Source organism: Odocoileus virginianus, chromosome 33 (assembly GCF_023699985.2).
Source record: "Odocoileus virginianus isolate 20LAN1187 ecotype Illinois chromosome 33, Ovbor_1.2, whole genome shotgun sequence".
Lineage (NCBI taxonomy): Eukaryota > Metazoa > Chordata > Mammalia > Artiodactyla > Cervidae > Odocoileus > Odocoileus virginianus.
The window spans coordinates 13,055,532-13,079,646 of record NC_069706.1 but is presented as its reverse complement, the minus strand read 5'-3'; the positions used below and the strand labels follow the sequence as shown (position 1 = coordinate 13,079,646).

The window sequence follows — 24,115 nt, the reverse complement described above, 5'->3', positions numbered from 1 at the left end:
GTGACTTTAGTCCTGAAGTTACAGTAGATATTTAGTCCAGAATTCATACAGCCATTGAGGAATGCAAAGGAGGAGCTTTGGATAATGCTCACGTTAAAACATTAGGTGAAAAAAGTCAGCACTGTTGAAAGCAGGGCCTGACTGGTTCATAGCTGAGATCTTCTTCTAAAAGATCACCTGGCTCACAAGAGACGTCCATACATATTTGTGTGTGTGCGTGCGTGTGTGTGTGTGCATGTGCTCAGTCGCTCAGTTTTGTCCTGCTGCTGCTGCTGCTGCTAAGTCACTTCAGTTGTGTACAGCTTTGTGCGACCCCATAGACAGCAGCCCACCAGGCCCCCCGTCCCTGGGATTCTCCAGGCAAGAACACTGGGGTAGGTTGCCATTTCCTTCTCCAATGCATGAAAGTGAAAAGTGAAAGTGAAGTCTCCCAGTCGTGTCCAACTCTTAGCAACCCCATGGACTGCAGCCTACCAGGCTCCTCCGTCCATGGGATTTTCCAGGCAAGAGTACTGGAGTGGGTTGCCATTGCCTGTCCTACTTTTTTGCAATCCCATGGACTGTAGCCTGTCAAGCTCGTCTGTCCCTGGGATTTCCCAGACAAGAATACTGGAGTGGGTTGCTATTTCCTTCTCCAGGGGAATCTTTCCAACCCAGGGATCGAACCTGTATCTTCTGCATTGCAGATGGATTCTCTACCACTGAGCCACCTGGGGAGCCCTATAAACTGTACTTAGAATAATCAAAATGGTTGTTGAGAGGAAACCTTCCATTTAAAGATGTGTTTCAGCCAACCAGCAAAAAAGAAACGAGGGAGTTATGATATCACCATTTGGTAACACTTAATGAACTCAGATGTTTAAACAATCAATGATCGTGGGATGTTATGAGCCTCCTGATGGAATAAAATACCACACCTATGAAGCAGTCTTGCCAACCCCAATCTAAACCAAAGTTAGCCTCTAGACTACTAGATTATAAAATATGCAGGGGACAAAAGGACCTGTTAGGTGACACCAGAGAGACAAGTGCCAAAGTTCAAGATGTCAGAAACCACAGGAGAAAGTGATCTGGTTTCTACAACAAGTAAGTGCAGAGCAATGAAAAGAGCGAGGCAGAATCTACAGACCGAAAGAGAGATAAGAGAGGTGTGTGTGTGTGCCCGCGTGTGCGTGCACGTGCGCTCAGTCATGTCTGACTCTTTGCAACCCCATGGACTGTAGCCCGCCAGGCTCCTGTGTCCATGGAACTTTCCAGGCAAGAACACTGGAGTGGGTTGGCCATTTCCTTCTCCAGGGGATCTTCCCATTCAGGGATCGAACCCATGTCTCTTGCGTTTATGACATGACAACCAACAAACAACCCTATATGCAGTTCAATACCAGAAAACCAAACAACCCAATCAAAAAGTTGGAAGAAGACCTAAACAGACATTTCTCCGCAGAATACATACAGATGGCTAATACACACATGAAAAAGTGCTCAGCATTGCTCATTATTAGAGAAAAGCAAATTAAAACTATCACCTCACACGTCAGAATGGCCATCATCAGAAAATCTACAAACAATAAATGGTAGATAGGGTGTGGGGAAAAGGAAACCCTCGTGCACTTTGGTGGGAATGTAAATTGATACAGCCACTGGGGAAGACAGTATGGACAGTCCTTACAAACTAGGAATAAAACTACTACACGACCCAGCAATCCCACTGCTGGGCTTACACCCTGAGGAAACCACAACTGGAAGAGACACACGTACCCAATGTTCACCGAAGCACCACTGACGATAGCCAGGACATGGCAGCGACCTAAATGTCTATTGCTGGATGAATGGATAAAGAAGTTGTGGTACGTGTGTACAATATTACTCAGCCATCATGCAACAGTAATTAAAAAAAAATACAGACACCCAGAGCCTATTATATACAGTGAAGTAAGTCAGAAAGAGAGAAACAAGTATTATACATTAACTCACATATATTAAACCTAGAAAGATGGTACTGATGAGCCTATCTGCAGGGCAGCAACGGGGATGCAGACACAGAGAACAGACTTGAGGACACAGCGGGGGAAGGAGAGAGGGACAAATTGGAAGAGTAACGCTGAAACATACACATCACCATGGGTAGAACAGACACCCAGTGGGAATTGGTTGTGTGATGCAGGGAGCTCAAACCGGGGGCTCTGTGATAACCTACAGGGAGGGCTGGGGTGGGAGACGGGAGTGAGGTTCAAGAGGGAGCAGGCATTTGTACACCTACAGCTGATTCACGTTGATGTATGGGGGAGACTAACACAATACTGTAAAGCAATTATCCTCCAATTAAAAACAAATAAAAAATCCAGAAGACCTGAATGGACATTTTTCCAAAGGAGACAGAGAGATGGTCAACACGTGAAAAGGCACATCAACATCGCTAATTATCAGAGAAATGGAGATCAAAATCACAATGAGATATCACAACCTGTCAGAAAAACCATCATCAAAAAGACCACCGATAACAAATGTTGCGGAGGGTGTGGAGACAAGGGAACCCTTGTACATTGTTGGTGGGAATTTAATATTGCTGCAACCACTGTGGAAAACAGTATGGAGGTTCCTCAAAAATCTAAAAATAGTCCTTCCATATGATCCAGCAATTGCACTCTTTGAAATATATCTGAAGAAAAAAAAAAACATTAATTCAGAAAGAAACAGACACCCAGTGCTCATAACAGCATTATTTATGGTTGCTAACCTACAGGAATAGTCTAAGGATCCATCAACAGATGAATGGGTAAAGATGATGATAACGATATAATATATATGGAATGGAATACTACTCTTCTGTAAGAATGAAATTTTGCCATTTGCAACAACTTGGATGGACCTGGGGGTATTACGCTTAGTGAAATAAGTCGGATGCAGGAAACAAATACATATTTTTTGACTTATATATGGAATCTAAAAAATAAAACAAATAAATGACTATAAGAAAACAGAAATCAACTCACAGGTTTAGAGAAACAACTAGTGGTTACCAATGGGGACAAGGAAGCAGGGAAGGGCAAGATAGGGGTAGGAGATTAAGAGGTACAAAGTACTACATATAAAGTAAGTCGGCCCAAGAACATATTGTATAGCACAGGCAATATAGCTGATATTTTAATAACTTTAAGTGGGATATAATCTACTAAAATACTGAATCACTACGTTGTACACCTGAAACTAACATAATATTGTAAATCACTTTTCCTCAATTAAAAAAAAAAAGATAAAACCACCAATTGTGGACCCTATTTGGACCCTGGCTGGAACAAGTCAACTGGGAAAAAAAATGTGGGATATTTGTATACTGTTAGATTGTTTGATAGCATCAGAGAATTATTCATTCTGGGGTGTACACTGTGATATTTTAGTTTTGTTTTCTAAAGTCGCTACTTTTTAGAGATTCAATTAAATATTTACTTCTGAAATATAACTATCTCATATTTCCAAGATAATCAGGAGTAGTAGGAATAGGTATTACTGTGAAATCAACATAGCCGCAAGTTACTGTCTTATGGGTGGATGGTAGTTTTGTACTATTATCTTGCTTTTGTGTGTATTTAAAATTTTCCAAAGTTAAAAAAAAGTCTAACTTCTGAAAAATATCTTTATCTTGTAACTTAGGTGAGACACAGAAATATGGAAGTAGTTCTTCACATTAAAGCAGCTTTTCCCAACCTTTTTTGCATTATTACCTCTTAAGGAGCCTTTTAAAGACTTTTTCATAAACCTACCCCCGCCCCATAAAATGTTAATAGCAAAGAAATACTGTGTATTTGTTTATGTACTGTGGTCTCTGGAGCCACAAGTCACTGCAGTATTAACGCTTTTCACCCCTCCAGAACCAACGGCCTTGGGGGCAAAACCTCTCCTTTGAGTGTGTGGTCTCCAAAAGAACACAGGTCCCAGAAACAGCCTGGCAGTGCGCAGCCACATCGTGGGAAGGACGAGAGAAGGGATGATGACCGGGTTAGTGTTTGTAGGTCTGGGGTCAGCTGGACCAAAATATCCCAACTCTGGGCTCCTCTCTGTCCGAGGAGGAGGATGAACCAACCTCCCAGGGAGGGGACCGTGACGGCAGGGCTACAGAGGGGAGTGAGCCGTCTCTCAAGTCTGCCTGGACAGCGGCACTCAGGAGCAGCTACTCGGACTCCAACATCAGGGGAGTCCTGTCACACAGCCAGCAGCGCGTGCTAAGTCACTTCAGTCGCGTCTGACTCTGAGACCCCATGGACTGTGGCCCGCCAGGTTCCACTGTCCATGGGACTTTCTAGGCAAGAATACGGGAGCGGGTTGCCATGTCCTCCTCCAGGGGATCTTTCCAACCCAGGGATGGAACCTGTGTCTCCTACATCTCATGCATTGGCAGGCAGGTTCTTCTAGCACCACTGGGAAGCCTATACACACAACATCAAATGACCACCCTCAAGGAGATCTGAAGGAACAAGATTCTGCTTGCCTTTTATACCAGGACCAGAATCCCAATCCCATTCACTCCAGTTAATATTAAGTTTACTTTGACAGACTCTAAATAGAGGGTCATAGGACCCAGAAAGGTTCTGTCAGATATTAAAATCCACCACAGGACTAATATTGGCTACAAAAAGTCCAGAGTTTGACTGCATTAACAAAACTAATAATTTATGACAAAAGAGAAGTAGGGATTTAAAAAAAAATTGACAAACAACAGTAAAAAAAAAAAAAAAAAAAGTAAAACAATAAATCTTCTATCTTAGGACCCCTATCCCCATTCTTCAAAAAATCTGAAACTGTGTTTTTCAGTTTTAAAGTCATACAGGCACACACTGCTATATTCAAAATGGATAACCAACAAGGACCTACTGTATGGCACATAGAACCCTGCTCAATGCTATGTGCCAGCCTAGATGGCAGGGGGGTTTGGGGGAGGATGGATACCTGTATTGTGTATGGCTGAGTCCCTTTGGTGTTCACCTGAGACTACCGGCAACATTGTTCATGGGCTATGCCCCAATACAAAATAAAAAGTTTAAAGTTTGAAAAAAAATAAAGTAATACATGCACATAATAAACACAATCTTCTTTTTCAAATGGCACAGAATTGAACTGAATGACAAAATACAATTCAGCCTTTCGTCCATGTTGCAATCCCTAGATGGAAACATTGGTAGCAGTCTGTGTATCCTTCCAGAGATTTTCTATGATCCACACAAACACGTATGTCTTCTAACGCGCTTTTTGTTTTCGGTTAACAATACCACTTGGGCGTCCTTCCTGGTGAGCACACCCCAGGTCACCTCCTCCTCGTAATGGCTGCAAGTGTGGCTGAGCTGTATTTACTCAACTTGTTCCCAACAATGAGCACTGAGGTTGTTTTCCACGTGCTACTGCCAGTGATACTGGGATCAACATCTTGTTTAATGGTTTAAACGTGACTCAAACGTATAGTTCTCATTGATTCTGAGGTCACTGGCTGGGAAGGAAAGGGACCAGGAGGCCAGGGGCGTGCTGGCATTCCCAGTCTGTCCTGCAGGAGCCACAAATCCCTGCAACACACAGCACATTTCACCCTCAAGAACCAACGGCGAGGGGCCCAGGAGCCAGGCTCCGGGGCCTTCCCTGATCAGAGCACTCTGCTGCCTGTGCGCTCAACGCCAAGAAGTGAAATGAAGATCAAACAGTAGGTGCCGCTTAAATGTGAATGGTTAGTGACAAGCTGCTCTCCAAAGAGACGGCGCCAATTGAGGATCGGCAAACATGAGTGCCTCTTTGCTCGTGTTATTATGAAATGTTCTCATCCTTGACAATGTCAGAGTTGAGAACAACACAGGGGGTTGTCTCAAGGGGGTTGTCTCAATCTGCACTAGAATTATCAGTGAACATTACCCCCAACCCCCCCATCGACTTAATTGGTTATTTGTATTTAGTTTTCTCCATGTCTTTTTTAGGGTACAGGTCTGTGTATTTCAGATACTCTATGACTAATAAAAAATAGAGCATTCATCTTACAGTACGGTACTCACTACTTTCTCCCTGTAAAAGAGAACCAGGTACTCAGCAAAGAATTTATCAGAATGGAGTAAAGCTGATGACCTGCATTACTGGTGACCTGGTAATCCCACTGCCCAGTGTATAGCACTGAGAAGACTGGCCATCAATGGGAGAGTGGACGGATGGTGAACGGGGTGGGGGCCAGAGAGAAAAGCTACCTGCAGAAGGATCCGCTCACTTCATGCCTCTTAGGTTAAGGTTCAAAATCTAGGGCGTTGTTCCTAGTGCTGTGGAGATACAGCTGTAACACAAGTAGAACAGGCCCAGGAAGGACCCACAGCCTGACACAGGGGCTTCAGTTGTGTCTGCCATGTCTGTGAGCAGTAGGCAGACAGATAACTGCTATCTTCTCAATACTTTTTTTCCCACTGAAGAAATCAGAGTGCTCACCTTGTACTCCCAGAGGTTCTGGGGGGGCTTCGCGCCCAGGGCTTTCGCTCGCTCCAGCTCCGTGAGGATGGCTCTTCGGTGGCTGCCGCTTTCTATGGTATACGGTGCTTTAGAAAATTCCTCCTCTGTCAGAGTTAAAAGCAACCTGGGGGGCGGGGTGGAAGCAAACTCTCCAGTCAGAACGCCACCTCATCAACACAAATACGCACTTTGGGCTCGAGGGAAGGCACCTAACGTAAGAAGTAATATGACTAACAGCAAACAAGTGAAAGCTTACTATTTGCCAGGGACTCTCTGAAAACACTTTGCTATATCATCACTGACCCATCTACCAATTCTGCGAGGTAGGTGTTATCATGTCCATTTCATGGGTGAGAAAACTGGCTTAGACAAATAAAATGACTCACCCAAGGCACACTCAGAAGGACCATTTTGTTCCCATCCTTGATCTTTCAGCTATGCACTCCGACCTTACTATTTTTCAAAGTGTGTGTGTGTATAGAGAAAACAAGCTAGAAGGAAATCCAATGAAATTTAAGAGTAGCTGTTTGGGGGTAGTGATTAAATAAAGATAACAGCAGATACATTATCTGTCCCCTTTCATCAGAAAATATGAATTCACCACCAGTGATTCCTCATTAAAGTACCCCATAAACGTTTATTCTCCTTCACTCAGCAATGCCAGTTTTAGGAAGCTCTCCTCTGGAAGGAAGACAGTTATGCAAAGTACATTGTATTAACAAGGCAGAGAATCTTTCAACCATAATTCCAGGAGGGAGCGGGGTAAGGTGGGAGGTGGGGTACCAGGCAGGTTACCTGGGGACACCAGGAAGACAGCCGAGCAGTGAGGACCACATGTCTGATTCAAATGGGTTAGAAAGCAGAGGCCTGGTGGTCTAAGTACATCCCTGTGTGATCCCTCCAAGGAAGGGAGGGACCCAGTAAAGATGGACAGGGCTCAGGAAGGGGCAGGGAGCTCTGCTGATGGGCAGAAGCAGCCTGCCCCATTGCTCAGCGATGAGTGAGTTCCTCAAACTAATGGGTTCCCCCATTTGGACCAAGGCAGTTTGGTACTGTCCAAAGCAGAAAAAAGAAGGAAACACCACAAATGTGTGTTCGTAGAGGTCAATTAATAGACTCTAGCATATACACATACATATAAACACACACACACACATACATATGTATATATATATATATATATACATATAAACACAGGTCGGCTTAGAACAATCATATTTTTCATTTAAATAAATAAATAACCCACAGTTCTATGTGTAGACCTGTATAAACATTGAAAAAAATCTGAACAGCTGTCCAGCAAGTGGTTTTTTCCTCAAGAGCAGGATGATGAAGTTATTTCATTTCTAATGTCTTATAGTTCCACATTATTATTTTGAAATAAACATGTTACCCTTATAATCGAGAAGCAACAAACAATTAAGATGTCAACCAATGACATAAAATGGTATGGCTGCTTTAGAAAAGTTTAATGGTTCCCTAAAAGGTAAACAGAGAGTTACCTTATGACCCAGCAATTCCGCTTCAAGAGTATTGAGTATTGAAAATACAAGTCCAGTAAAGTAATTAGCCTCCAACTAATAAAAATAAATGGAAAAAAAAAAAAGAAAAGAAAATACAAGTCCACACAAAAACCTTTACACAAGCGATCACAGCAGCAGTGTTCCTAAAAGCCCCCAAATGGAATCAGTCCAAATGTCCATCAACTGAAGAACGAATGAATGAAGAATGGAAATACTCTGAACAGGCAAATCCAGGAGACAGAAAGTAGAATGGTGCGTGCCAGGGGCTGAGAGAGGGGAAAATGAGGACTGACTGCCTTTAGCAGGAACTTTCTTTTGGGGGGTGATGAGAATGTTCTAAAGCCAGACTGTGGCCATGGCTGCACATATCTGCAAATACATTAAAAACCATGGGTTATACACTTCAAATGGGTGAGTTTCAGGGTATGTGGACAGTATCTCAAAAACACTGTTTCAGAAATGTCAGTGACGCAGCAGCAGATTTTGCTCCTCACCTTCCGTTTACTCTTTCAGATAAAAACCTGTCTCTGTAGAGAGAGGCCCACGGGCCAAGCTGCTCCAGCCAGAGCACAACCTCTTCTGCTGTCCATCTGGCCACAGCCTTGTGGACCAGGAGGTGCCGCTCTGATTCCCTGCTGCTCCAGTGGTACACCAACAGGACCACCTGGGGAAAAGAGACATGGACCTTACTGCACAGAATAGCAGAGACGTCAGCTTCCGAGCACACACGTGTGGGGCTGGGGAGGGAAGACGCTGGGCTGGGAGGTAAGGATGCCAAGCCTGTTGACGTGGAAGCCAGGCCACACCACTGCCACAGGGAGCTGGGGAGCAAGACCCTCGGTGGGCTCACCTCTGCTGATTTTGGGGTTGTTGTCGGGGAACAGAGACAGAAATGGGACTCACTGCAAGGCACCTGGGAGCACTTCACCCTCGACCCCATCAATTTGGCCAATGTGACTGACCCATGTGCCTTTGCTATTGGAAAATTTGTTAACCGTAAGATTTTCGTAGCATGGATGGAACTTAAAAAGAGTCTTTCAGGTTTGAAGTTAGTAAAGTGCTGTGCTCAAGATATGGCCTCGGTTCCAGCCCTAACACCTTTCGGCACCTGTTTCCTCCCCTCTAGAGCAGGAATAATGACCGTGTCTATTGCATAGGTTGTGAAGATGAAATGGGACAAAATTAACCGTTACTGGGCTCTGAATACCGGACTCTGTAGATACCTATATAGGCAACATCCCAGGTTTCAACTTACACAGTGAATTGCCATGTGCGATCACTTGGGAGTATTTCAACAGAACTGACTTCAGTGGGAACAGCGGGAGGGAGGGGCACGGGACAGGCACTTACTGCCACCCCAGTCAGAGCTGTGAGCACTCCGGAGTAGAAGCCCCCTCCCCTGTTCTGGTTCCCCCGGCGTGGGTGGGGAGCGGATGGCGTCTGATCATTCCCAAACTTCTGAAAGGCTGCAAGGCTCTGGACTATGTCGCTGTTCTGCTGAATGTCTTCAGATCGCATTCTAATGGCATCAGGAAATAATTTTTCAACGGCGTCCCTATCAAGAAGAGACAGAAAAAAAAAAAAAGTTGTTTAACTAAATACATTTAAAATGTTTAGAGGACAAAATAACACTGATGTCAACATTTAGTAATATACCAAGGATTTCCCTGCTTGTCCAGTGATTAAGAATCCACCTTCCAATGCAGGGGATGTGAGTTCGAGACGGAGAACTAAGATCCCATAAGCTATGTGGCCACTAAGCCCATGCATTACAACTACTCGGCCTGCGGGTCCCAATGAAGACCCGACGCAGCCAAAAATAAACAGATATTTTAAAAATATCTATGCCAGGATTCAGAAAGAATGGACAAGAAGGTTGGTTATGGCCCTATTGGTAACAACAACAAATCAAAAACATTTACATGTCCACCGTTAGGGAAGCAGCTAAACAAAACATAGCATATTCCTACAGAGGAACAATACATCGTTTTAAAAGTAAGTTTACTGGATATCACTGGGTATCAAGATGAATAAATTTAATTCAAACATACTGTTTGAATGAAATAGGAAACTGAGGACACACAGACCGTACACAACTGACGTAAGAAAATATTTGCATTTCCTATTGGCACATAAATGTATAAAAGTAAAGAGAATGCCGGGTTAATGTTTTTATGGAACTTTCTGGTACTCTTTTGATAGAGAGAAGGCAACAAAAGGATTTTAGCCTCATAGACCTCCCAGGAACAGGATGAACATTATGAACAGAAGGAAAAAAAAAAAAAGAAGGAAAAACCCCACCATATGAAGATCTTATCTGCTATGTGATGCCACGCATGGGAAACTCTATGAATGTGATAAATGAACAGAGTTTAATCAGAGATTAGGAAAATCAGCATCACACTAATTATTCAGAATCATACAGTTAGACCATTTTCTCTGTTAGACCTAGGGTGTTCTCAGTGAACACAAATCAATCTGAAGTATTACGTACCAAGGGTTACAGAAAATGGTCTGATAACCAGTTTCTTTCTTGCCCTCATTTATAATAAATAACAGACATATCACGGTCACCTGTGAGGAAGGGAGTTGGGACTTGCAGGCCCTTGAACCCCTTGACTCACATGCCAGGGGATCCAGAGTGACCCCCGAGGCAGTGGGCTTCACGTCTCTGGCCTTTAGAGACGTGGCTGCTCCCGTTAAGAGAAACCACGCTGTACAAGCCCAGTGAGCTACCCATGTGGACTTGAGCATTACCTGAGGAGAATATTGACTTTGGGGAAACCTTCCCATCTTTCTCTGCATTCTGGACACTCTGTTTTCTTTGAAGAGGCCCACCACAGAGCTAGGCAGTGCCGGCAGAAGCTGTGCCCACAGTTCAAGGTGGTGGGGTTAACCAGGATGTCGTAACAGCAGTGGCAGGAGAATTCATTAATGGAAATCTGAGGGCTGGCGCTCTTGAGCGGGTCATTTTTCTCAAGGCTTGCTGCATCCAGATCATTCTGCGGAGACTCCTCCATCTCTTAGCAAATTCTAGAATCCATAGACACAGAAAATCACAGACTCAGCAGACCGATGCAAGACCTCATTAAATCTAGGGGAAAAAGAGAGACAACAGAAATAGGACAAATAATTTAGCAGGTGTTTGAGATGACAGATGTTCTATTAAAGCTCTGATTTTTAAATGTGACAAACTTGGTTTCTAAAAATTTACATTCCGTAAACCACATAAACACCACTAAATTTTTCGACCTACTGTCACACTTTCAAAAATTAAGTAAAGCAGAAGAGTGCAGAGGAAAGTTCAGTGGGCTTGGGTGGGGGGAGGCTGGAGAATTCTAGATCCTTCCCTGCTAACTTCCTTGGAAGATTTAATTTCTCTAGCCTCAGTTTTCTCAATGAAATCTGTGACGTCCTTTCAATGTACATAAGTTTAAATAAACCAGATTCTTGGCCCACTAAAATGTCTAGAGTTGGCAATAACAGACACACTTTGTATAAACAACAGATTTTATCCAAACAAATCTGCGTTCCCCTGAGGTAATTATTTAACATCTGACTTCAGAGGCTCCCATAGGGACAGTACCTGGAAGAGAGGCCTGGTTCTGAGATGCCCCATGCCAGGCCTACTGGCCAGGGGCTAAATATCCCTTCTTTCTCCCCAAATCAACCCAAACATGCACATCCTGCCTTCTGGATCCCGCTAGTTTGGTGCCACAGAAACATGCTAATGTTACTAATAAGCTAATGGCAAAGGACCATTCTCTTCTCATTCTTATCTGGGTCTTAAGGGATTTTTATTGAGAAGCAGTATGATGAGGGCATGGAGTTAGAAGTTCAACTCTCCATCTCTGGGACTAAGTCACCTGGGCTCTCCCAGCCTTATTTCCTCAGCTTCACAGTGTCTTATGAGGGTTGCGCTGTGATAAGCTGCTTCAGTCTTATCCTTCTCTTTGCAACCCCATGGACTGTAGCCCACCAGGCTCCTCTGTCCATGGGATTCTCCAGGCAGGAATACTGGAGTGGGTTGCCATTTCCTTCTCCAGGGGATCTTTTCAACTTCAAGGATTGAATCCATGTCTCTTATGTCTCCTGCATTGGCAGGTGGGTTCTTTCCCACTAGCGCCACCTGGGAAGCCCTTGTGAGGGTTAGAGATGGTGAACTAGGGTGGTGGATGGTGTAAACAGGGGCTAAAGAAATTATTATTCATATTGCTACTGGAATTAGCATGCACCAGACACTGGTGGGGATGTTTCTCAATCTCACTATTATTACAGGAAAGAAAGTAAATTGCTGTCGAACACCCACACTGGTCTCGCAGAGAAGGACTCTTTGCAGGCACAGTGGCTGAGAACACACGTCCCAGCTCTGTCCTCTGGATTTGAGTCTCAGGTCTCTCAGCTATTAATAGGGGTGGTAATGGGGCTTCCCTGGTGGCTCAGTGGTAAAGGACTGTCTGCAATGCAGGAGACGTAGGTTTGATCCTTGAGTCAGGAGGATCCCCTAGAGAAGGAAATGGCAATTAAATCCAGGATTCTTGCCTGGGAAATTCCATGGACAGAGGAGTCTGATGGGCTAAAATGCATGGGGTCACAGAGTTGGATACGACTTAGCAACTAAACAACAATAAACAACAATAGTATTTACCTCATTAGGAAGTTTTGAGAGTTAGATAAGAGAATGCAATTAAAGTGCCTGGCATACGGTAAGTAGACCATAAATGGTAACAGTTTCTCTGATTTTCAGGGAATTGTATCACTTTTTACAGGGCACAAATTTTAAATTAAGCATGATCACACTATTTTAAACAAGAAAATCTATAAACACGAGAATACAAATCATGGCCACTCTTTGGTGGTCTGCTGCCCATCTGATCCACTATAGCTTTCTGAATCCCTAAGAAACAATTACACCTGAGAAGTATGCTCAGCAAATCAATGAGATGCACTGAAAACTGCAATGCCAACAGTCAGCATTGGTCAACAGAAAGGGCCCAGTTCTTCTCCATGACAACACCCAGCAACCAATGCTTCAAAAGTTGAAAAAATTGCGCTACGAACTTTTGTCTCATTGACCATATTCACCTGAGCTTTTGTCAACCGATTACCACTTCTTCAAGCATCTCAACGTTTTGCAGGGAAAATCTTCCACAAACCAGCAGGAGGCAAAAAATGCTTTCAAAGAGTTTGTCAAATCCTGAAGCACAGATGTTTATGTTACAGGAATAAACATACTTATTGCTCATTGGCAAAAGTGGTGTTGATTCTAACGGTTCCTAGTTGGATTAATAATGATATGTTTGAGCCTAGTTATTATGATTTAAAATTCACAACTTTAATTAAACCACAATTACATTTGCACCAACCTAATGTCAGTAGGCTATGGTCTTTCCAGTAGTCATATATGGATGTGAGAGTTGGACCATAAAGAAGGCAAAGAGCTGAAGAATTGATGCTTTTGAATTGTGGTGTTGAAGACTTTTGAGAGTCCCTTGGACTGCAAGGAAATCAAACCAGTCAATCCTAAAGGAAATCAACTGTGAATACCCTTTGGAAGAACTGATGCTGAAGCTGAAGCTCCAATACTCTGGGAACACCTGGTGCAAACAGTCGACTCATTGGAAAAGACCCTGATGCTGGGAAAGACTGAGGGCAAGCAGAGAAGGGGGTGACAGAGGATGAGATGGTTGGATGGCATCATTGATTTAATGGACATGAACTTGGGCAAACTCCACGAGATGGTGAGGGACAGGGAAGCCTGGCGTGCTGCAGTCCATGGGGTTGAGAAGAATTAGACATGACTTGGCAACGGAACAACGTTAGCAGTTGCTTTGTTGGGTGGGAGAGGATCATGATTTTTTTGGGTTTGGTTTTCTGCATTTACTAAGCTGTTCTTAATGAAAATGATGTTATAACTGTAAAAACACAGAGAAAATAATAAAAGTAAACCACATTTGCTGATTATTTGTATGTTTTTAAAGTTTTTAAAAATTAACTGAATTTGATTTATTTTTGGCTGCACTGGGTCTGCATCGCTGTTTGGGCTTTCTCTAGCTGTGGCAAGAGAGGGCTTCCTCGCGTGGCGTGCAGGTTTCTCCCTGTGGTGGCTTCTCTTGTCACCAAGCCGAGGCTCGAGCATGGCAGGTACTGCAGGCTTCAGTAGCTGAGGTTCACAGGCTCAAGCTGCCCTGTGGCATGTGGAATCTTCCCAACCAAGACTGAACTGGTGTCCCCTGCATTGGCAGGCAGATTCTTAACCACTGGACAGGGAAGTCTTATCTATGTTTAAGAAACATTTAAACATTTTCTGCCTTCCTCTGGGCAGTCTCTTCAAATTACGTGAGAGCGCTCATATATACAGGTTTTCAGAGAAAGGAATCATCATTTTGATAAAGTGATTCCTTTATTTGTCCAATACTAATTAAACAACTACCATGTGGACAGAGTTATCCCAGGAAATAATCACTGGACCATTTTTAGCTACTGAGCATCACCAAGGAGCTGGGCACTGGTGGGCACTTGAAGTGCATTCACGAGCACATCTACATTCACTATTGGAGGCAGGATACAGAGGCTTCTGGTGAGGGCTGCACAGGGTGAGGAGAGATGGGCCTGGTCTGGGCGCTATTCTTGGTGATTCCCGGGGAGCAGTGAGTGACACACCAGGAGATACAGGTCTGATACAGCCCTGTGTCCCATGCCAGGTTCATGACAGGGGGGTGGATGAGGGCACATAAAGGTTTTGGAGGCAAATGAAATCAGTAAAGCTGTGCTTGAGGAGTGGGCTTCCCTGGTAGTTCAGCTGGTAAAGAATCCACCTGCAATGCAGGAGACCCCGGTTCGATTCCTGGGTCGGGCAGATCCACGGGAGAAGGGATAGGCTACTCGTTCCAGTGCTTGAGGATGATAAATCTCATCAGGAAGGTGGGCTGGCTGGGACAAGGTAGAAGGGAGGTGCTGTTACTTCATGGCGACAAACATGAAAATGCAAAGAAAGAGATCAATCTATGCAAGAGATATTACAAAAGTCATTTCTGAGCTTTGGTGACTAGAGAGAAGAATGATTAAAGAGGTTGTCTAGGTTCTAGAACTGGGGAAGTAGATGGTTCTGCTGATAGAAATGGGTCACAGCAGGGACTTTCCTTGTGGTCCTGTGGTTAACATTCTGCACTCCTGATGCAGGGGGCTCCGGTTCAATTCCTGGTCAGGGAACTAGATCCCACGTGCTCCAACTAAGAGCCTGCATGCTGCAACTAAAGCTCTGGCACAACTGAATAAATACATTAAAAAAAAAAAAAAAATGAGTCCCTGTAAACTAATGGGGCCCGGCTTGAAGAGAAGGTAAGTCGAATTTCGGAAGGGTTGAGTTTGAGGTGATGACAAAATTTCCAAGAACTGCCTAGTGAGCATGTGGAGATATGAAACTGTAGTTGTGAGGTAAGGGCGAGGCCAAGTGTGTGGATCTCGAAGTCATCTGAAATGGCAACATATATGGAAATAAATTTCTCACAACCTTTTAAAACTAGAAATGCACCAATAATTCTTAGTTTATTAGATCTGAAAGTTATTTCTCATGAGAGAAAATAAGATATCAAAAGTGTATTTTACAAGTCATGTTTGGAAAAGCTGAGGTGGCCACTAACTCTTTTTTAATTGTCTTCGACAAACTAGAAACTGCATGGACTTTGATTACTTCTTAGGAATTCTGCTCGTCTCATTTTACTCTAAATTGAAAAACTGGAAGTTAACAGAGAAAGGGTGCACAACTTAACTGAATTCAACTGAACTTTTCTGCTATTTTTGTATAAGTATTTGGGTTTTTTCCATTAAAGAAAGCAACAGGAAAGCAAAAGGAGTGAAGTGCCTCCTAGGTGATAAAAATCTAGCTCAGATGCTAAAGTTCCGAGCTGTGGCCTTCTGACTTGGAGAAACACCCTCCTGCACTGCAAAGGCCTCTTTGAGGATGTTTATGACGATTCTCTACATACTCTGCACACACAGCAACAGGCTGCTTTGCTGGCTGAGCTCCTTCACAGGGAAGCACGTGTGAGAACAGACCCACAGCCTGCTGCTCTTCCTCTGTCACGGTCTCAGAGAAGTCTGGGGGGATGTGGTCAGGACTGGGGCGAGAAGCCTTCCACCCCACTCCCAGTGCCCTGTCCACACGGAGACACTTTGGTTTGTGCTTAATCACTGCATGACAAGACCAGTGTTGATTACCTTGCTTAAAACTAGTGGGGGAAAAATGCCTGAGTTGGAAAAGCCTGCAAAACTGCAAACAGAGACAAGTTAAAAACAACAGCTTGGATACCACAGAACTGAAGACCTCTGCACTGAGTCACTCTGCAGAGCTGCAGTTTCTAACAGGCGAAGTTGGCTCTTCAACTGACGTCTGTATCGGTGCTTCGAGGGGTCAGGGCACACTCTGAAATCACGGGCCAAGTTTGTGCTTGTCTACATGAGTGTTTTCCTGAAAGAAATCTAGGTTTTTATTTAGTCTCTTGGGGCTTCTCAGGTAGCACTAGGGGTAAAGAACTCTCCTGCCAGTGCAGGAGACATGGGCAGGAAAATCCCCTGGAGAAGGAAATGGCAACCCACTCTAATATTCTTGTCTGGAGAATCCCATGGACAGAGGAGCCTGGAGGGTTACAGTCCATGGGGTTGCAAAGACTCAGATATGACTGCATTGACTCAGTATGCATAGCATGCAAAGTGGACCAAGACCCAGATAAGGCTAAGAACCACTGATAATCCAGTGAGATAAGGGCTTTATTAATGTAACCCCCACTGCTCCCCACAGCTTCCTAGGTGGCTGTAATGAATCCAGGTGAGCTCTCCACAGTGACGCAGCATTACTGTCAAGAGCAGCCATCCTCCTCAACCTGGCAGTTTCAACAGAGGCACCGCCTGGTCTTCTTTTTCTTCTTCCAGCCACACAGTATGTGGGATGGCCAGGGATCGAATCTGTACTGGAAGTGCAGAGTCTTAATCACTGGACCACCAAGTCCCAACATCTGGTCTTCAGACAGGCAATTTTCACGAGGTGCTTTTCTTTCTCCTCCTCGTCTCCCACTTTCTATTGAATTTGATGCCAGCATTTAAAACAATCTGATTTCACAGGCAAATCCAGACTCCTGGCTGCTTCTGAAAATTCAGATCTGGCAACCCTGGGCGCTCCTTTTGTGTGTTAAGAATCTGCTGAAGCTACGTATCTGAGCCGCTGCCCGCTTCAGAGGGAGCTGCAGTCTTCACCCAGCTGGTTTCCTCACTTCCATTAGCTGCCGGATTCCAGTGGATATTGTGTTTTCATAACTTGTTCCGTAAGGTGCTGCCTTCTGGGTCCACCATGAGTGTGTGACATTTCTGGGTTGACTGGCCTTTTAGGCTAGAAAGCTTCTGGAGGTCTATGGGCTTATAGTTTTTCTTTCTCTGCTGTCAGGTGGTTACTTATGAGGTCTTCCTCACATTTTTCTACGTTACCCCTTCTATTCTGCTTTAGACGGAGCAGATTCTGTGTGTGAACAGCTGTGCGTTGAGGGCAGGGGTCAAGTTTAAAAATCCTAAGCTGGCTTTATTCTCATCATATCCTCAAAGACCTAGCACCCATTTATCAAATATTTCAGTAGAGGCCTTTAAAACACTTAATTTTTTGGAGGTCTTACCTATTCCTGGTTCTGAGGGACAGAGTAATACACCTCAGTTTTAAAATCAGAAGACAGATTCTGATTCCCGGCTTCATTACCAGCCATGAGATCACAGGCAAATTATTCATTGTCCCCAAGGCTCACATCACCAGACGTAAGCAATGGGGTTACTGCTGCGGATGTGACAGGACTGGCCTCAGAGCTAAGACAGCACATAGGAAGCGCTCATGGTCCCTTTTTCCACATCACGTTCCAGCAGGTGACATCTGTCAATCCATTCATGTGAACAATTGCTAAGGTGGTAGCTTTTCTGCCCAGGCCATACAACCAACAACTTCCTCTATCATGTAACTTTTACTTATTAGAATGACCACATCTACTTTTATTGCAAGAGACATGGACATTTTTTAAATTTTGTATTATGGTTTTGGCTGCTGCATCTCATGGCATGTGGGATCTTAGTTCCCCAATGAGGGATTGAACCTGTGCCCTCCACGGTGGAAGCACACAGTCCTAACCACTGGAGTGCCCGGGAATTCTCTACCCTGTAACTTTTTAACATTTGAAGAGACAAGACTTCCTGAGCAGCACACCATCTCTAAAGTTGCCATGTCAAGAAATGGCATAAAATCTTAGAAAGCATTAATATGTGAAATATGTCATGAATATAAGCACATGAACAAACTGCACAGCTGACATTTTCTAAAACGTTCATGGGTTAGATCTGTTGGCACAACTGATAGGAAACAATTGCTAGAAAATAATTATCACAAGATATCTATCACACCAAAGCTATGTATATTCTCCCAAAGAAATACCTAACTGACAGGGTACAACTGTCTGAAAATCCATGGGGGAGAAAAAAGAGCTGGGACATATAATGTCCCAACAATTCTATATAACTAAAGACCCTAGAATGAATTTGGCTACTCTGTCCCTGGAAGGAAAGTTGCTTGTCAAGTGCTCATCTATGGATTTACCCAGAGGCCTGCTCTCCAGAAGGCAGGCGCCCTGAGATAGTCTGCTTCATTCTTTAGTCCCTCAGTAACATTATATTGATGATTTTTATTGAGTCTATCAAAGAATGCATTAATTTTCAGTTTAAGAATTTTTATACCTTAGCTTCTAAAGACTTCACTATGTGATGACTGCTAATTCTTTAGAAAGTGAAATTATCAAGCTGCTTATTAGTTCAGTGAAATTATGGTTCTACATCTTCACGCAACAAAACACTGATTGTGACATGTAATACATAATGAACGTTTTAGGAATAAGTCTTTGAAGAGCTAATGTATTGGGATTCCAGCCTGAAAAATATGATTTCAACTATTTCTTAGCAGAGATGTTGGCTGCAAGAATACAAAGATTTTGGCTTTAGATGAGTCTCTAGTTAGGTTATTTCTTCCCATTACATACTGCCCAACGACAGAGAATAATGACAATTGCTAATATTGATTGAGCCCTTACATAATGTGAGAGGTATAATAATCTTATGGGATAATTATTACTATCATCTCCATTTTACTGATGAGAAACTGGAGACCTAACAGGTATAGGACAGAGTCAGACGTTTTGTTTTTTTCAGACAACACAAATTTCTTTTCTTTCTTACTTTTTCTTTTTTTTTGGCTGCACGGTGGAGCATGTGGGATCCTAGTTCCCCGACCAGGGATCAAACCCATGCCTCCTGCAGTGGAAGCCAGGGAATTCTGGGTCAGGTTTTAAATCATGGTCTCAAGTACAGCCTGTCCTCATAAGACTACATTAGTCTAGGCCATATCATAGAGGCCCCACTGTGAAGCTGAGAAATTCAAACCAGAATCTGACATCACTGCATTTCAGAACAAGAACTGCAGCTTGAGGCTGTTAGGGTGAGCATGCTCTTCCACCTAGGAGATAAACAAGCAGAAATATTCACAAGAGAAGTAGGGGTGATGGTGTTTGGGTGTACCCCATTTCTTGCACCCCAAGTCCAGCCCTGGGGACACCACTGTAGACACTAGCAGAACACTATAGAAACTACCAAATGTTCAAAGAGAGACTACCCATTTCTAGTGATTATGAGATACAGAGAAACGAGTCCAAATGTAAGCAAAGCAAAGATCAGAAGCGGCAATAAAAAGAGAACGTGGTAAATACTTCTTGCAGGTGTTGGAAACTGGCTTTCATTAACATAAGAGAAGCACTCCAGGCTCTTCCTGTATAAAACTGTGTTTTTCCAACTCCAAAGAGACAGATTTTCTGTCTCAACAGGGTCAGGAATCACTAGGGCAAAGGTAGCCAGCCAGCTCATGGGTTAGGTCTGTTGGTACAACTGACAGAAAACAACTGCTAGGGAATAATGATCACAAGGTATCTATCACCCCAACCTTATGTATACTCTCCCAAAGAAACAGCTAACTGACAGGGTACGACTGTCTGAAAATCCATGGGGGAAGAAAAAGATCTGGGACACTTACAACGTCCCAGTGATTCTATGTAACTGGAGACTGATTTGCTGCCTACACTCGGGAGGCCCTGTGACTCACTGCCCTGGAGTGATGTTGTGCAAGACAAGAGCACACAGCGCAGGGTCTGTGGAGGATGTGCAAGTGACTTATCTTGTATGAAACACTGGAGATGTCCAATAATTTAGAAAGTGATCAAAAACTACTGGTGGTCAGCACTGACCCATACCATAGCTACTGGTCTGCAAACTATCCCATGATGACTCACACGTTTCTAAATTCATGAATCCTTTTCAGGTTTTGCACACTGCTGGTTAAGCAACCTGGGCCTCCCCAACCAAATCCTGAGCTCTTGAAGGTCAGGAGCCAAATCAGAGAATTCTATCATTGTACCTGAGAGTGGCTGGCACAAAGCTGAGTTCTAGGTATTTGGAGCTGAAAAGAGAACCCACAAACCTTTGATTTCCATCACAGAAATTTCTTAGAACCTCTGTCAGAATCAACCGAGAAGTTTGGTGAACTCAAAGATACCTGGCAGAGAGGCCCAGGAATGTTCCTTTTAAAGAAGCCCGTTAGAATATTCTTTACCAAAAAAAAAAGTTATTTTTAATGGAAGGATAATTGCTTTACAATATTGTGTTGGTTTCTGCTATACATCAACATTAATCAACCATAGACATACATATGTTCCCTCCTTCTTAAACCTCCCTCCCACTTCTCACCCTATCCCACCCCTCTAGGTTGTCACAGATCTTACTTACATGGATGTTTGGGAACTGAGAGCTGCTACATACAAATAAACACTTACAATCCTAAGTATATGTTTCACACAAGGTTGAGGCAAGACAGTAACAAAATCAAGTTTAAATAATATTTCCAATTTCATTTCCTCTCCTCTCCAATCCCTCCTCTCTCTAGTCGCAATCATCCTCCTGGAGCAAAATCCTGATCAAGTCCTTCCTTTACTCAAAACCTTTCCAACTGTGACAGTATAAAACCCATGGTCATTTAAGAATCTTTATGGCCCAGCTGCATTCAACAGAATTTTTAAACTAAGAGCACAAACTCTGGGGCCAGAATGACTAGTGCCAAACCCCAATGACTCCAATTATTAGTTGTGTGACCTCAGGCAAGTTACTTAACCTGTCTGTGCCTCAGTTTCTTAATCTGTAAAGTGGGGATATGGATAGTAACTGCCTGATAGGGTTGTTGACAGGATTAAATGAACTAATGCACTCACAGCACTCAGATAGTGCCTGGCACACAGTAAGCGCAAAGTTAAGTGTTAGTTTTTACCATTATCCTGACCACCTCCTGCTACTCACCTACTCATAGGTGATACTCTAGTCCCACCTGTTAATTCCTGTGCTTTTCCCACATTGTTCTGTCTGTAACACAGCTCCACACCATCTCTTGGTGAAAAATGTCCAACTGACAAGACCCAAATCAACCATCACTCGAAAATCTTTAATGACTAACGTTCCTCATAGCTCAAATTAATCCTTCCTGCCTCTGTGCACTAATGTAACTTTCATTTGTGCATGTTTTCTCATCTCCTAGACTATGATTAAGCTGGAGACGTTAGTATAATTGAAATAGTACCGTTTTAAGAGTGACACAGTCCATCTATCTCTTCTGAGCCTCTATTTCCCATTTCTAAGTTCAGGATAATAACAGTTCCTTTGAAGGAGGCTTAAATGACTGATTTCTCTCTACAGATAATCAGAAAATCTGCTGTATGATTGGTTGGCATTAACAGAATTATTAATAGTGGTGTTTATTTAGTGCCAGCTAGGTAGGTAGTACCGGTGCCAAATACCGGAACTTAAAAAAAAAACCTGCCCTGGAGCAGCACAATGTTTCCATCAAGTTTATAGAGATCTGCAGGGAAACACAGCACATGGGTTTGTAGATCCCTAGGCGGGCTTGTTTACAAGACAGCTGTGACAAGAACAAACCAAACCGAACCCAACACCCCAACACACACGTGCACTCTAGCGCGTCTGCTCTGGGACGTGCACCAGGAGTGGAAGGTAGTAAAACTCCTTCCCATTGGCGTTTCAGAGCATGTCATCAAGACCATCTACAAGGTCTGACCAAGGACTGGCCAATGGGCTTCGGTGGGGAGGACCCAACAAGGGCTCCTTCTCCCCACCAAAGTTGGAGGGCCGCCTTCTGCCCCGCCAAAGATCCCCTCTCAGACACGGCCTGATTCTCTTTTGCCTTTTTTTTTTTTTAATAAAGAAAATTCTCTTTTGCATAAGTGCAGATTTCTAAGCCATGAAGTCAGAATCACAAGAGTTGAGAGTGTGACTCTGGGTTTCACTTTTCCTTTTCGTGAGTCCCTTATCCTCTTTTAAAACGGGATCATTCGTTCAGCCCCGGGGCCAGAAGGCACCCGGCTAATTAGATCTGAAGCCCAGCCTGGCGTCTATCTGGAGCCCGGTAAATTCTGCACGCGCTGTCGCAGGCTGCGGCCCGCGCTCTTGGGGGCGGGGTCCCGGTCATCTCCCTCCAAGGTGTGAGGCAGCCACGTCCTCTCCGTCTCGCCGTGGGGAGGTCCAGAAACTAGAGGCTCGGACTGTGACCCGGGAGGAAACACAGGTGAGGTCCAGGAACCGGCTTGCCGAGGTGGGGCTCTCGGGAAGGATGGAGAAGCTGGCCAAGTGGGGGTCCGCGCCCCAAAGCCAGGGGTGAGGCTGCACAGAACCCAGGTCTGGGAGGGGAGATCCCGCCCACCTCCTCCGAGCCCGTCCTCCACCGCCTCCTTCCACACCCAAAATCGAGCCCGGCCGCACCCTGGCTACCCTCCGCCAAGCCGCTTCTTACCTCTGCGCTCGTGGCCAACCTGGCCGTCGACCCCTACCTGGGCCCCTTCGTGGACACAGAGGAACAGAGAGCAGCTCCACTTCCGGAAATAACCTTGGACTGACTGCGGAGGAGGTTACACAGCCGGCCCGCGACCATAGAGGAGAGACAGCAGTCGTTCCCCACCCGCTTGAACCCTGCGCCCTCCCCGCTGCCTAGAGCGGCCACTCCCGCGCCTGGGGGTCCGCGCAGGCGTACTACCGCCATCCCCGCCCCTTCCTCTTGGGTGGACAGACCTTGAGGGCTGGGCGTTACACCCTGAAGGTGCTCCCGCGGGGTGCCTGGTTTTTTTGTTAACTGCAGGAAACAGCTTTGCCCGGAAATTAAAGTAATATTACAAGACCGTACTGTTCTCGCCACGATTTTTTTTTTTTTTGGCGCTTACATTGAATGCAGAAATCAGAGGACCATCGCTATATTTCCATTTGCAGTATTAAGAATCGGATTATTAAAATATCTTTCTTATCACCACGTTTTTTTCTTACCCAGCGTCTTGGTTGTTAAGCTGTGCTGTGGTGTGCTTAGGCGTTCAGTCGTGTCCGACTCTGCGACCCCGTGGACTGTAACCCGCCAAGCACCTCTGTCCATGGGGACTCTCCAGGCGGAAATAGTGGAGTGGGTTGCCATGCACTCCGCTAGGGGATACTCCCAACCCAGGGATCGAACCCAGGTCTCTCGCATTGAAGGCAGGTTCTTCACTGTCTGAGCTACCAGTTAAGAATTCATTCTGATTATCTGCTTTAACTCACTGGCCTGGAGATTGATAAAACTGATCATTTTTTTCCCCTAGCAATCAAATGTGCAGAGTAAAAAGACTGATGTTCTGTGCTAGTGTTAGGAGTGTATGAACTCATTTTCTGGAGGATAGTCTGGCGATAGTCAGCAGCATATTTTTAACATTGCAGTGAAAGATACATGACAAAATTTACCATTTTAACTATTTTCAAGTGTGCAATTCACTGGCACTAAGTGTATCCACATGATTGTGCAAGCATGACTAACATCCATCTCTAGGACTCTATCATCTTCCCAAACTGGAAGTTCATATTCATTCAACAATTCTCGATAGTTCCTTGCCCAGCCTCTGATAACTACCATCTAAGTACCACATGTAATTGGAATCATACAGTGTTTGTCTTGTTGTGACTGGCTTATTTCACCCACC

At 44.3% G+C, this 24,115-nt stretch overlaps 1 protein-coding gene across 2 annotated transcripts in view; it reads right to left on the bottom strand.

Annotated features, from left to right (window-relative positions):
* BFAR (bifunctional apoptosis regulator) overlaps positions 1 to 23,230 on the bottom strand; it is a 28,720-nt gene extending 5,490 nt beyond the window's left edge. Inside the window, exons 1-5 of one of the 2 annotated variants that reach the window (XM_020872262.2) lie at positions 22,912 to 23,230; positions 10,749 to 11,024; positions 9,342 to 9,546; positions 8,486 to 8,655; positions 6,448 to 6,592 (exon numbers count right to left, since the gene is read on the bottom strand). In XM_020872262.2, the coding sequence (XP_020727921.1) occupies positions 6,448 to 6,592; positions 8,486 to 8,655; positions 9,342 to 9,546; positions 10,749 to 11,011 (783 nt within the window). In that variant the 5' untranslated portion in view covers positions 11,012 to 11,024; positions 22,912 to 23,230. Of the gene's footprint in view, positions 1 to 6,447; positions 6,593 to 8,485; positions 8,656 to 9,341; positions 9,547 to 10,748; positions 11,086 to 22,911 lie in introns of both variants that reach the window. The other variant, XM_020872261.2, reaches the window with a different exon arrangement.
* Positions 23,231 to 24,115: the final 885 nt, after the last annotated feature.